A 14939-nucleotide genomic window follows, 5' to 3' on the forward strand; every position below is an offset into this window, starting at 1 on the left:
GAATTGTATCTAGCAAGATCTTTATTGTCGTTTCATGTTCATTAGAATATGCTTTTGTTTGGCCAAAAAGAGTTTAACAGGTTGGTAAAATCACAACACAGGTTTATTTGAGGGCCTGAACCAACAGTTCCCCCTAGTGTTAAAAGAAAGAAATCTTTCCATGTAGTGTTTTCTAATCAAATCAAAAGTCCAAGTATAAACCATTTAAACCCATATAAGCAACATAAATTACACCACATCTTGAAACACACAAATTTTTTTTTTTTTTAACAAAACAATAAATTCTTCACTCTTGTTATTCAGTCCATGAAGAAACAAAATCTGAGGCACTATTTAACCACTGGGGACATTTCCACAGATATCAATTTCAATCCCAGTTTTTTTGAAAACACTCTCAGGCAGTTAAATATTATTTTTATCTGCTAACAAACAACCCCCTCACCAACTGATTGATATTTATGCAAATGTCTTCCACCGAACTGCTTCCTTCTTCCTCAAGTCAGTCAGTTGTAGCAACTGCACCACAGTTTGCGCTGTAAGGCCACCAGATGTTTCCATAGAGCATTTTAAAGCTCATTGTCGTACGTAATGATGTGTGAACTCCCACTTTTGGAAGACGCTGCTGGGTTGACACGGGCGGAGACGAACAGAGTCATCCCGAGGTTCTGCTTCCAGGCACATGTGGTCGGAAACAAACTCCGAGATGAGATGCTCTGTCTTTGCAAGCACAAAAGAGGAAGCACAATTAACGCACACAGCTTTAAGCATGACTTTGATTCCACTAAAGCAGCAGTATGCATAGAGAACCTACTAGAGCTGAGTTGGAGGTTTTGTAGAACCAGCGGAGTTCACGTTTGGCGTTGTCACATGGCAGCAATGCGAAGCCGCTGCCCGTGCTTTGGGCTGCAACACAGAGGTTCTGGTGTCGAATGTTCCTCATCCAGGTGTAATTAAATTGTTGACTCTGTTTTCCAACACACAAAAACAGGAAGAGTTAATGCAGCTTGTAACCATATAATGCTTTGAAAATGTTTTCATACCAGCTCAACTTTTGTCCCATTCCAACATTAATTTGTGTGTAATTGGAATGTGGACGAGGATTGTGGTGTCCATTTGCCTTTAGCTATCTACATGCACAGTATGAGGGACTGCTGCAATAACATAATGCAAGTGAATGTCCACATGCTCACCCAGGAGGAGCGAATGCTACAAGTCACTGACTCGATGCAATCTGCTGGTTTTCCTTAGATAGAAAACATTTAACCAATTTGAATACACTAAATTTGACTGCATTGTCTAATAACTAAGACCAACTGAAACCTACAGAGGTTGGACAATGAAACTGAAACACCTGGTTTTAGACCACAATAATTTATTAGTATGGTGTAGGGCCTCCTTTTGTGGCCAATACAGCATCGATTCGTCTTGGGAATGACATATACAAGTCCTGCACAGTGGTCAGAGGGATTTTAAGCCATTCTTCTTGCAGGATAGTGGCCAGGTCACTACGTGATACTGGTGGAGGAAAACGTTTCCTGACTCGCTCCTCCAAAACACCCCAAAGTGGCTCAATAATATTTAGATCTGGTGACTGTGCAGGCCATGGGAGATGTTCAACTTCACTTTCATGTTCATCAAACCAATCTTTCACCAGTCTTGCTGTGTGTATTGGTGCATTGTCATCCTGATACACGGCACCGCCTTCAGGATACAATGTTTGAACCATTGGATGCACATGGTCCTCAAGAATGGTTCGGTAGTCCTGGGCAGTGACACGCCCATCTAGCACAAGTATTGGGCCAAGGGAATGCCATGATATGGCAGCCCAAACCATCACTGATCCACCCCCATGCTTCACTCTGGGCATGCAACAGTCTGGGTGGTACGCTTCTTTGGGGCTTCTCCACACCATAACTCTCCCGGATGTGGGGAAAACTGTAAAGGTGGACTCATCAGAGAACAATACATGTTTCACATTGTCCACAGCCCAAGATTTGCGCTCCTTGCACCATTGAAACCAATGTTTGGCATTGGCATGAGTGACCAAAAGTTTGGCTATAGCAGCCCGGCCGTGTATATTGACCCTGTGGAGCTCCTGACGGACAGTTCTGGTGGAAACAGGAGAGTTGAGGTGCACATTTAATTCTTCCATGATTTGGGCAGCTTCCTCTTGCGTCCACAGTTAATCCTGTTGGATATGGTTCATCCTTCTTGGTGACATTGCTGGATACCGTGGCTCTTGATACATCACAAAGACTTGCTGTCTTGGTCACAGACACGCCAGCAAGATGTGCACCAACAATTTGTCCTATTTTGAACTCTGGTATGTGACCCATAATGTTGTTGTGTGCATTTCAATATTTTGAGCAAAACTGTGCTCTTACCCTGCTAATTGAACCTTCACACTCTGCTCTTACTGGTGCAATGTACAATCAATGAAGACTGGCTACCAGGCTGGTCCAATTTATCCATGAAACCTCCCACACTAAAATGACAGCTGTTTCAGTTTCATTGTCAAACCCCTGTATTTACTTGACTTACAATCTATATGATTTGATTGAATGGACTTTGTAAAGTATCTTGAGATGATGTGCTGTATACTGGCGCTATATAAATAAACTGAATTGAATTGCTGCTACCACCATGTTTCACTAAGGGGTTGGTGTGCTCACGGTTACATTTTCACCCCACATAGCGTTTTGTATGAAAGACAAAAAAGGTAAAAGTTTGGTCTCACCTGAACAGAGCAACATTCTCTACACGTTTGCTGTGTTCCTAACATGGCGTATGGCAAACTAAAAACAGGACTCTCTAGCTTTCTTTCACAATAGTTTTCTTCTTGCTTCTTTTACATAAAATGTCAGATTTGTGGAGTGCCTGAGTTTTCCCACCTGAGCTGCAGATCTTTCCAGCACCTCTTTAGTAACTATGGATCTCTTAATTAATGCAATTAGTTGAGGTGGATGGCCACATCTTCAAAGGTTTGCAGCTGTGTCATACTTTTAAAATTTTCAGGTATCGGTCTAAACAGTACTATATGAGATGTTCCAGGCTTAGGATGTTTTGTAATCCAACCCTACTGTAAGTTTGTCTACAACTTTATTGCTGAGCTGTCTGCTGTGTTCCTTGGTCTTCATGATGCTTTTTGTTCACTAATGTTCTCTAACAAACCTCTGGAATTATATACTGAACAAAAAAGTGTGAAACAACTGAAAATATGTCTTATATTCTAGGTTCTTCAAAGTAGCCACCTTTTGCTTTGATTACTGCTCCACACACTCTTGGCATTCTGTTGATGAGCTTCAAGAGGTAGTCACCTGAAATGGTTTTCACTTCACAGTTGTGCCCTGTCAGGTTTAATAACTGGGATTTCAAGCTTTATAAATGGGGGTGGGACCATCAGTTGTGTTGTGCAGGAGGTGGATAAAGTACACAGCTGATAGTCCTGCTGAATAGACTGTTATAATTTGTATTATTGCAAGAAAAAAGCAGCTAAGTAAAGAAAAATGAGTGGCCATCATTACTTTAAGAAATGAAGGTGAGTCTGGCTCACATGAGGACCGCCCCAGGAAAGGAAGTCACCTCTGCTGCGGACGATAAGTTCATCCGAGTCACCAGCCTCAGAAATCGCAGGTTAACAGCAGCTCAGATTAGAGAACAGGTCAATGCCACACAGAGTTCTAGCAGCAGACACATCTATAGAACAACTGTTAAGAGGAGACTGTGTGAATCAGGCTTTCATGGTAAAATAGCTGCTAGGAAACCACTGCTGAGGACAGGCAACAAGCAGAAGAGACTTGTTTGGGCTAAAGAACACAAGGAATGGACATTAGACCAGTGGAAATCTGTGCTTTGGTCTGATGAGTCCAAGTTTGAGATCTTTGGTTCCAACCATCGTGTCTTTGTGCGACACAGAAGAGGTGAACGGATGGACTCTACATGCCTGGTTCCCACCGTGAAGCATGGAGGAGGAGGTGTGACGGTGTGGGGGTGCTTTGCTGTTGACACTGTTGGGGATTTATTCAAAATTGAAGGCATACTGAACCAGCATGGCTACCACAGCATCTTGCAGTGGCATGCTATTCCATCCGGTTTGCGTTTAGTTGGACCATCATTTATTTTTCAACAGGACAATGACCCCAAACACACCTCCAGGCTGTGTAAGGGCTATTTGACCAAGAAGGAGAGTGATGGGGTGCTGCGCCAGATGACCTGGCCTCCACAGTCACCAGACCTGAACCCAATCGAGATGGTTTGGGTTGAGCTGGACCGCAGAGTGAAGGCAAAAGGGCCAACAAGTGCTAAGCATCTCTGGGAACTCCTTCAAGACTGTTGGAAAACCATTTCAGGTGACTACCTCTTGAAGCTCATTAACAGAATGCCAAGAGTGTGCGGAGCAGTAATCAAAGCAAAAGGTGGCTACTTTGAAGAACATAGAATATAAGACATATTTTCAGTTGTTTCACACTTTTTTGTTCAGTATATAATTCCACATGTGTTAATTCATGTGTTAATTCATAGTTTTAATGCCTTCAGTGTCTATCACATAAAATCACAATTGAATACGTAGAAGTTTGTGGTGACGTGAAATGATGAAAAAAGGTTCAATGGGTATAAAATGTTTTGCAAGCTTGCTGCACACCATGAAGACTACAGGATACGAAGAAAAGATCCGATTCCAAAAGCAGCAGATTTAGAAAGCCTCCGTCTTGAACCCCACCCCTGTTTCTCATGGCTTTGGTCCCAGCTCAGACTCTAAATGCACTTGTGTAAGTTTAGATTCTCTTTTTGTTATGTCATGACCACAAACATGCAAAGAATCCAAATATTGTTTCTTCTCAGAAAGATTAAGAGGAAGAACCTTAAAACATTATCTAAAAAATTGCTATGAAATAAAGATAAAGGAAATCAAATCATACCTGTTTGCTGAGATCACAGATCTCAAAGGACAAAGAGTCTTTCTGCAGCGCAAGGCATTTTCTCAAGCCCTGATTGAAGACCTAGAAAATAAATCCAACCTTTATAAAAATAAAACTGCAGTGCTGGAAAGATATTTTGATGGAAAAGTCAACATAACTCTCTGGAAGGAAAGCATCATAATGAGTTTTATCTGATAAAAACATAAAAGCAGCACTCTCTCATAACTCATCACCCACATACCAGGCCCTCAGCTTTGATTGCAGGAGTATGCATGTCCGGAAACACGTTGTCCAGGTACCACTTGAAGCTCTTGCATTTGAGTCTCTTCCTCAGCTCAATCTGTTCTGTTAGGTTGCCAATGTCAATGACCTTTTTATCCAGCAGGTGCTGGTACCCATGGCCATAAAAAACGTCTTTGTACTCGTCCAGCCAAACCTCAGCCACCCTTGCCAGGTTGCGCTCCACTGTCTTCTGCCTGTCCTTTGGAAATTTGTAGGGATTCTGTCCTCGGAAAATGTGTCCCACGCGAGAGCAGGGGATGATCTCGATCTCTCCTCCGCACATCCAGATCTGTTTAAAATGGCAGCTTGTTCAGCAACTGAAGGTATGTGGACAAAAATATTGTGACCACAGTTTAGAGGGTCGAAATAAAAAGCATGTTTACCTTAAATGAAATCTCCATGTTCTCTCCACCCCACACATCCAGACCAGGATCATAGGCGCCAAGCTCAAAGAAGTATTTTTTGTCAATGGAAAAAAGGCCACCTGCCATAACTGGACACCTGCAAAATGAAATATAACCAAATGGTGGGTGTTTGGAGGTATCTTTATATTGTTTCACAGTGTATGTGCTGTGATAGGTACACCTTTGTGCAAAAGGAGTATAGTTATAGAGTGAAGTTGCAGTGAATCAGTTATTGGGTTCAATTTTGTTGCTGAAAAGAATCACTTCAATCATTAAAATGAATTTAAAATCTATAACAGATACTTATTTTTGCAGAGTCTGTTTTCACTAATGTTTTAGACTGTAACTACCCTGAAACAGAATACTGCTGATTTTACTGTTTCCAGATTCACTCCTTTTCTGCAGAAATGATGGCGTGTAACGGTTGTGTTTGTAAACATCAACACATATTCCTGTTTACACATATTTTGAAAATTTACATATTAAAACACTATAGATGATTTATAGCGGCTGTAGTGCAACAACAGAGCAAACATCCTTCAAAAGGGCAAAACTGAATGTCAAATAAAAAGAATGGAAAGGTGCTGCTGAGGACAGTACCTGATTGGATCTGTAACTTTCATGTTGTTCTTCTTAATGACGTCCTCTGGTACTGGGCTCCAGCCAAACACCATAGGCCATTTAAAAATCCCTCTTTGGAAGTTGTCGACAAGCATGTAGCTGAGAATATTAACACAGAGCCACACTTAACATATTTCTTGTAGGAATCCCGATCATTGCTAATCTGTGACCTAAATGCAATTTAATTAAATTACCTCATGTCCTTATCACTGATGACTTCGATAACTGGACAAGGCACTTTCTTGCGATCCAAATAGATCCTCTCCAAAAGCGGCTCCAACCAGCCCACATTACATTCAATATGTGAGTCGAGAAAGGTAAGAACTTCCCCTAGAAAAAAAGCAAACACCGTGCTGCAGTTAAAACTAATATGAACCTGTAGATCTCACCTCTGAACACACCTCTAGGGACAACATGTGTTATTAGTCTATGTGATGTACCAACACAGAAATACTCAAAGCGCATCTGAAATATACATATTTATTATCATTTTATTTGAGTTGGGCTGATATGGATATTCTAAATTTGTTATTTTAAGCACACCTAAGACAATTAGCTGGGACAAGTATGTATGCAGATCTGCTTTGCCAAGGTGACATGCTTTTTGCACTTTTGAGCCAAGTGATATTTATTTATATACACCGATCCAATTTTAGCACTAGAGGTATGTGTGGCTATGCTCTGCCTGCATACATAAGGCCTCGTGACTGCATGTAATTTATGATCAAATGGCAAATTGCTATTCAATTAAAACTTCAATGTATTTTATTGGGATTTTATGCGACAGACCAATAAAAAGTACTGCATAGATTTTAACTGCAAGAAAAAGGATATGGCTTTTTCAAATTTAGTTCACAAATAAAAATCTGAAAAGTGTGGTGTGCATTTGTATAAAACCCCTTTGCTCTGATCGCTCTAAATAAAACTGAGTGCAACCAACTGCCTTCAGAAGTAACCTAATCAGTAAGGAGTCGTACTTAATCTCTGTATAAATGCATCTGTTCTGTGAATGCCCTCCAAGGTTTTCTAGAGAACATTAGTGAAAAGAAAAAAACTGCATCATGAAGAACAAGGAACATGGCGGTTCTAAACCGACAGGCCAGGGTTGGAGAGCGATAATCAGAGAAGCAGCCAGGAAGCTCATGGTCATTGTGGAGGAGCTGCAGAGATCCATACCTCAGGTGGGAGAATCTGTCGAAAGGACAACTATTTGTTTTGCACGCCACAAATCTGTTTTTATGGAAGAGTGGTAAGCAGAACGTTGTTGCTAAATAAAAGCCATGAATTTTGTTTGCAGTTTGACCGAAGCCATGTAGGTAACCCACATGTGGAAGAAAGTGCTCTGGTGAAATGAGACCAAATTTCTACTTTCTGGCCAACCTTCAAAATGTGTTGTGCAAGTTGTCTGCCACACATCACCCTGAACACAACATCCCCAACTGTGAAACAAAGCAGCAGCAGCATGATGCTGTGGTGATGCTTTACTTAAACAGGGCGAGGGAAGCTTGTCAGAGTTGATGGGAAAATGGATGCAGCAAAACAGAGGACAAACGAAAAAGAAAACCTGTTAGAGGCTGCAAAAGGCTTGATACTGGGACAGAAGTTCGCCTTCCAACAGGACAACGGTCCTAGATTTAAATCCAGAGCTCTTTCTTTCCAATGTTACTTGGCCTAAGCTGTTTAGCAAAGAATTTTAGGAAATTCGACTCTCTAAATATGCAAACCTGGTAGATACATGCTCTTGAAGACTGTAATTGCGGTGAATGATGGTTCTACGGAGTATTGAGTCAGGAGGATGCCATGTCACACTTATCACACTGTACATGTATCGCAGTATGTATCATCTTCCTTCCACTCCACAATTCCACTCTACTTTGTGTTGGTCCATCACATAAAATCCCAAAAAAAGAAACTGAAGTTTGTGGTTTTAATATGACAAAGGTCAGGGGTTATGAACATGTCATTTCAATCTCATTCTCACCTTAGTTATCATAATATAGTATAACTGTTTTGATTGAACCTTATATTTAGCAAGAATATTCTCATGGATGATTCATTTGGAGCATCCTTACCTTTGGCGACAGCAGCTCCAGCTAGTCTCGCTCGGATCAGGCCCTGACGCTCCTTGAGACGAATGATTCGCACTTTGGGAAACTGTGACATGTACTCATCCAACTGCTCCTTCAGATAGTCTGAGAAAGCAAAGATGATGAGTAAGATCCCAGCATGCACATTACGCTAAATGCAGGAAAATTAGTTTAAGTAAAGTTCTGAACCGTTAAACAGGAGGATTTTTACTTCACCTAGTCTCTCTATTTAGCAGTTAGGGTCTTCTTACCCTTAGTACTGGCATCATCCACCAGAATAATCTCCATGAGGAGTTGTGGTGGAGATCTGTTGAGAACACTGTGCACAGAGCGAAGGAGTGTGGACCACACCTCGTCCACAAAGCAGAATATCACAGTGGTGGTGGGCAAACTGTTATGGACTAGATCCTGTGCACATCTGGAAAGAGAAGAAGAGACTCAGAGAGAGCAGTCTGAGCTGTTTCGAGAGGAAACTCAGAACCGAGGACTCACGTTTCTGGCCTGGTGTCAGGAACAGCACGGTCCACTGGGATCTGGTCGCTGAGGTAGACGTTGAAATGGCCCTCGTTCCATCTCTTCATCACGTCTGCGTCTTTGCTGCCAGGAAGAATCTCTGCCAGGCCAAACTGGCCGACGGCATTGGGATCTCTGGGAGCATGGGTCATGTCCAGAGAAAGCACTTTGTGGACACCTGGCTTTCTGACAGCACTGGAGTTATATCCTGCTTGGAGGTTGATATAAGGCTTCGAAAACTGTTTCACCATTTCCTTTTTGTTTGCATCCTCGACGTGTGTTTGCTGAGATATTGTCTTAACAGGGTGTGCCTCCTCTGCCTTAGGCTGACTCACGTTTACTCCACTCTTAACAAGATCCTCCTCAACTTTTCTATCAGTCTTTGAGTCTTTGTCAAAAGGATAGTGTGCAAACTGGGCAGCTTCATCAAGCTCTTTCTTTAAAACTGGTTTGCTTGTTCTTACAACTGGTTGCACTTGAGTTTCACTGACCACTGCTACATTCAAATCCAAGTTCACTGCCTTCTTCTTAAGAAGGCTTCCTCCGTTGTTTTGGTTAGATGAAGCAGACTTAGAGCCGTCACTTCTGAGATAATGACCTCCGTCTCTCTGATTAGATTGCTTGAACTCCAACTTTGGATCCAGTTTATGTCTATAGATTTGGTCCAGTTTGATACTGGGGCTCTGCTGTATTTTCCCAGCATGGGTCACCTTCTGAACTGGGTGCCTGAACCCCCTCCTCTTTGGCTGTGTGACTCCAACCTGCTGCTGCTGTTTCTTCATCATCATGATCTCCTTCTCTCTGATCACCCTCTCCCTCAGCAGCTGGCTGTTCACGTCGTTTATGGACAGGCGCAGAGCTGCCATGTCAAACAGCAGCCAAATGACAGAAGCAACAAACACGAAGGCGAGCACCCTCCCACGGCCCCGCAGGTATCTTCTAACCTTCATCATTTTCAGGTGTTAAAAACAAGCAAGCCTACATGTGCCAAAGTGTCATTCTTGAAATGGGGCACTTCTGTGCAAACTTTGAGGAAGTTACGTGCCTGCGTGGCATGTATTTCACGGATCCCCAGTGGTAGCCAGAGCTATATCAGTCAAGACATCCAGCAGAGTCTGACAACATTCAAGCGAAACAGAGGCGATAAAGTTGGGTTTAATCCCCCCCCCCCCAATACCGTCCCGTCCGGCTCCGGTCACGTCCAACCACCCGGAAACATTATATTCGATGATTCAAGAAACCCGTCCAAGTTAGGAAAAAACTCACCTCAAGCTCTTTAGCAGCGACATCTTCCCAGCTCATAACTTCTTAACAGACACATAGTTTTGTATGAAGACGTAGCAACTGAGTTTTACTTTGTCAGAGCTCTGATTGGACAGGATATCTGGGAAGTCTGGCCTCCAAGATCCTGGAAAATATCCGGAGAAAGGTGGAAAGATACAGGAAGCTCGTTGTTGCTCTTTCAGAATAAAACTCACCAGGTTTCACCTAAAGGGGAAGTTCGTGGTTTTTGAAGCAAGAGACTATGAAAAGGCAGTTAATAATAGCTATGTTACTTGTAGTCGTTAACTAGTATTTTGGTGTCTTACAGATTAGTTTGACCTGGAGGCTAAAGCTAACGGCTAACCCGAGACTGAAGCGGACTTGTGCTTTCTAAAAGCAACTCCAGTCTCAAAACACATTGTAGTGGTTAATGAAAATGCTATTTTATCAACCTTTGAACTGTCATCAAGTTTGCACTGGGTGGTTATTTACAAAGAAATCAATACAGGAAATGCGGGTTGGAAGAGGTGCACCCCCAATGATCTTCCTGTGCAAAACACATACTGAAAACAGCATGCAAAATATGTCCTGTCAGAGTAAATGCCAGACAGAAAATAAAGCTGTTTAAAAAAATCTATATAACGTTTGCTTTAAGAGCGATAAGGTTTTTTGATTTTTACATTTCTTTCCTTTAATATCAGAAATTTACTCAGTCCAGATACGTAGTGTAAAATTTTAAATAAACTGAGCATGCACTGTACCAATGACCAATCACATAATGCTTTAAAAATTCATAAAGTAGTGTTTAGACAAACTGCTGTAAGGTTTTGAGTTTGCAGCTGTCTTGAACTAGCAGCTTCAGCCCTTCAGGAGTCTACTGCTAGTAAGATTTTAACTGCTCATAACCTTTTTAACAAACCCACACTTCCAAAAGCATAATCGGTCTTGAATTTAAAAGCTATAGAAACAGTTAGTTTTGCTTTAGACGTTTTATACATGGACATCTGTTGCTGTGTTTTAATTGTCAACTCACTCACTCTTTCACTGAATTTAATGCTACCATCCAGCTAGCATTTAAACAGTGTAAGATGCCAGTGTAACAGTTGTGAAAAGGATCAATAACGTCACACTGGAACCAGGATCTGCATCAGTTTATTCCTATAAAACACAGTGTAGGACACACTCAATCGTTGGGTATGGTTACAGTCACCAGCAAATCCCAGCAGCTCAGTTAGGCAGGTTCTGCCTGGCTGCTGCAGCTACAGGTCCTTCTCAAAAAATTAGCATATTGTGATAAAGTTCATTATTTTCTATAATGTAATGATGAAAATGTAATATTCATATATTTTAGATTCATTGCACACTAACTGAAATATTTCAGGTCTTTTATTGTCTTAATACGGATGATTTTGGCATACAGCTCATGAAAACCCAAAATTCCTATCTCACAAAATTAGCATATTTCATCCGACCAATAAAAGAAAAATGTTTTTAATACAAAAAACGTCAACCTTCAAATAATCATGTACAGTTATGCACTCAATACTTGGTCGGGAATCCTTTTGCAGAAATGACTGCTTCAATGCGGCGTGGCATGGAGGCAATCAGCCTGTGGCACTGCTGAGGTCTTATGGAGGCCCAGGATGCTTCGATAGCGGCCTTTAGCTCATCCAGAGTGTTGGGTCTTGAGTCTCTCAACGTTCTCTTTACAATATCCCACAGATTCTCTATGGGGTTCAGGTCAGGAGAGTTGGCAGGCCAATTGAGCACAGTGATACCATGGTCAGTAAACCATTTACCAGTGGTTTTGGCACTGTGAGCAGGTGCCAGGTCGTGCTGAAAAATGAAATCTTCATCTCCATAAAGCTTTTCAGCAGATGAAAGCATGAAGTGCTCCAAAATCTCCTGATAGCTAGCTGCATTGACCCTGCCCTTGATAAAACACAGTGGACCAACACCAGCGGCTGACACGGCACCCCAGACCATCACTGACTGTGGGTACTTGACACTGGACTTCTGGCATTTTGGCATTTCCTTCTCCCCAGTCTTCCTCCAGACTCTGGCACCTTGATTTCCGAATGACATGCAGAATTTGCTTTCATCCAAAAAAAGTACTTTGGACCACTGAGCAACAGTGCAGTGCTGCTTCTCTGTAGCCCAGGTCTGAGGAATGCGGCACCTGTAGCCCATTTCCTGCACACGCCTGTGCACGGTGGCTCTGGATGTTTCTACTCCAGACTCAGTCCACTGCTTCTGCAGGTCCCCCAAGGTCTGGAATCGGCCCTTCTCCACAATCTTCCTCAGGGTCCGGTCACCTCTTCTCGTTGTGCAGCGTTTTCTGCCACACTTTTTCCTTCCCACAGACTTCCCACTGAGGTGCCTTGATACAGCACTCTGGGAACAGCCTATTCGTTCAGAAATTTCTTTCTGTGTCTTACCCTCTTGCTTGAGGGTGTCAATAGTGGCCTTCTGGACAGCAGTCAGGTCGGCAGTCTTACCCATGATTGGGGTTTTGAGTGATGAACCAGGCTGGGAGTTTTAAAGGCCTCAGGAATCTTTTGCAGGTGTTTAGAGTTAACTCGTTGATTCAGATGATTAGGTTCATAGCTCGTTTAGAGACCCTTTTAATGATATGCTAATTTTGTGAGATAGGAATTTTGGGTTTTCATGAGCTGTATGCCAAAATCATCCGTATTAAGACAATAAAGACCTGAAATATTTCAGTTAGTGTGCAATGAATCTAAAATATATGAATGTTAAATTTTCATCATGACATTATGGAAAATAATGAACTTTATCACAATATGCTAATTTTTTGAGAAGGACCTGTATGTCACAGAGCCTTGCTATGTGCAACACTAATAACCGTCCTCCTAGAATAATATTTATGGTAGGAACCACAAATAAAAGCAGTATAAAACAGAAATAGCCTGCCGCAGTGCAAAAGCAATAAAAAAAAAATGTCAATTTTACAAAAAGGTGTTTTGAGAAGGTTCATAAGAAAAAGAAAAAGAAATAAATAAATTTAACTCAGCTACACCAGCCACTATGCTCACCTAATGCAGCAATTCAGTTGTTCAACAAATAAATCTGATAAGTTGTCCAGTTAAGGTAAAAATAATGAAGAGTCAGAATCAAGCAACAGGCGTAAAATCTATATTTCAAAGGGTGCAGGTAACATTTTTCAACGAGTGGAATGATAATAAGGCCTGATATAAATTTAATAGTGTGGACTTTGGCAATAAACAAGTACCTAAGGAGAACTGAGTATTTTGACAATAGGAATATGTTGGGACCCAAAGCCATGGGTTACAACAGGAAATGCGGTATGGACTTTTCTGGAACTTTCAAAATAAATTGCATTAACCTACTTCCGGCACAACTTAGGGTGGGTAACAGCAAACTTCCCATGATGCCACTGTCCACATAAAATCCCCACCTTTCCAATGGTCCGATCTCTTCCACACCGGTGATCATCGGGATACGGGAGGCCCAGCCGCGCTAATGTCTCTTTGCTGGCAAAAAGACATAAACTCTTCAACTGGATCCGAGAGTGTCATACGATCATCGATCATATCTAAAGATAAGTACAAATGAATCACTGTCTGTGTATCTGGAAGATTCATTCATGAACGGGAATTAAGCCTGGCTAGACTTTCTCTCTGAGGCCTGCAGAAGCAAAGGGTGTTCCAGATCGGAAGGAGGACCGCATCACCATGGTAACTAGCAGTGTGGTCAGCGGACAGAACGGGCCGCCAAGCCACAGCTCCGGAGGTTAGCTGGAAGCTAACCCTTTGTTCACAGAGCTTTCTTCAAACTTCGTCGTCGCCCGGACAACTCCTAAGCACACGGTTCATGAGGTTAGGTTTTGGGCAGAGAGAAGGAGTTAGATTGAAATAATCTAAACGTTTTTCATTTTATGAAGTTTGGTTTTGTTTGTGTGAAACTCAGCTATCTTAGTGCTAGCAGATTATCTGCTACACTGTTCTGTGTTTGCGTGTTTTTAAAGTTAAGACAAACGTTATTTAAAGGATGATTTTAAACAGAAGACCGGCCATAACGCGCTGTCTGCGCTCATGCATTTTAACACTTTGGTATTTTAAAGGTGTGTGTTTGATTCTGGTGCTAAGCTATCAGCTTCCTTTGTTAGCTTCAACTGCTAGCAAGCTAAGAACGCGCGCTTGCCTGCTAGGGAACATTTAACTGAAATGTTAGTTTTCAAGCTAGTAAATAATAGTCCCTAAACATTATTTTACTGACTCTGATAACTAAGTAAACACCATTAAGCCCAATTTCTTCAGAAAGATTTGGCTCATTCCAAAACATTTCCTTAGTAATATTTCTTTAAATATTATTTTAATAAATTAAGGCAGCTAATTAGACACTGTTGAGAATTAGTCATCCAGAAGGTAGGTTTTATTCAGCAGATCATTCTTAAAACATTATTTTAAGAAAATAATATTTTATCTGATCTTGCATTGTGAATGGTTGTCTAAAGGTTTGCTGATTATTGCCTAAGTTAGTGCCAAGACTAACTTAACTTCCAGATTCTTCAAGATAATCCTTGGTTCTCAAACATAAATAACATTGCATGGTAATGTTGCATCAGTTATTCAGTCATGGTTTCAATCATCATCAACTTGTTTATATTATACATAGCCCATTAGTCTTCGTTATTCTTTAATTCTGCTTGGTAGTTTAGTTGAATTGTTTTAGCATAGTAAAGAGTTTGTTGATTAAAATATGTTTGACTTTGAGTTGACTTATTTTTGTTAATAAATTCTTGTATTTTAAGAAATTGTGTGAATTCATTACATATGTGTGCAGAGTTTATGCTGTTCAATAATGTC

The 14939-nt window shown here is 41.4% G+C and overlaps 1 protein-coding gene across 1 annotated transcript; it reads right to left on the reverse strand.

Moving 5' to 3' along the window:
• Positions 1-85: 85 nt before the first annotated feature.
• On the reverse strand, positions 86-10265 carry LOC124871841 (polypeptide N-acetylgalactosaminyltransferase 5). Its single transcript, XM_047371436.1, has 10 exons — positions 8806-10265; positions 8565-8731; positions 8299-8418; positions 6421-6556; positions 6206-6325; positions 5585-5702; positions 5161-5490; positions 4920-5000; positions 812-964; positions 86-717 (listed from the first exon to the last, which is right to left on the reverse strand). The coding sequence occupies exons 1-10, from the start codon at positions 9777-9779 to the stop codon at positions 574-576; spliced, it is 2343 nt and encodes a 780-aa protein (XP_047227392.1). The 5' UTR covers positions 9780-10265; the 3' UTR covers positions 86-573.
• Positions 10266-14939: the final 4674 nt, after the last annotated feature.

The sequence above is a fragment of the Girardinichthys multiradiatus genome, chromosome 7 (genome assembly GCF_021462225.1).
Source record: "Girardinichthys multiradiatus isolate DD_20200921_A chromosome 7, DD_fGirMul_XY1, whole genome shotgun sequence".
In the NCBI taxonomy this organism is placed as follows: Eukaryota; Metazoa; Chordata; class Actinopteri; order Cyprinodontiformes; family Goodeidae; genus Girardinichthys; species Girardinichthys multiradiatus.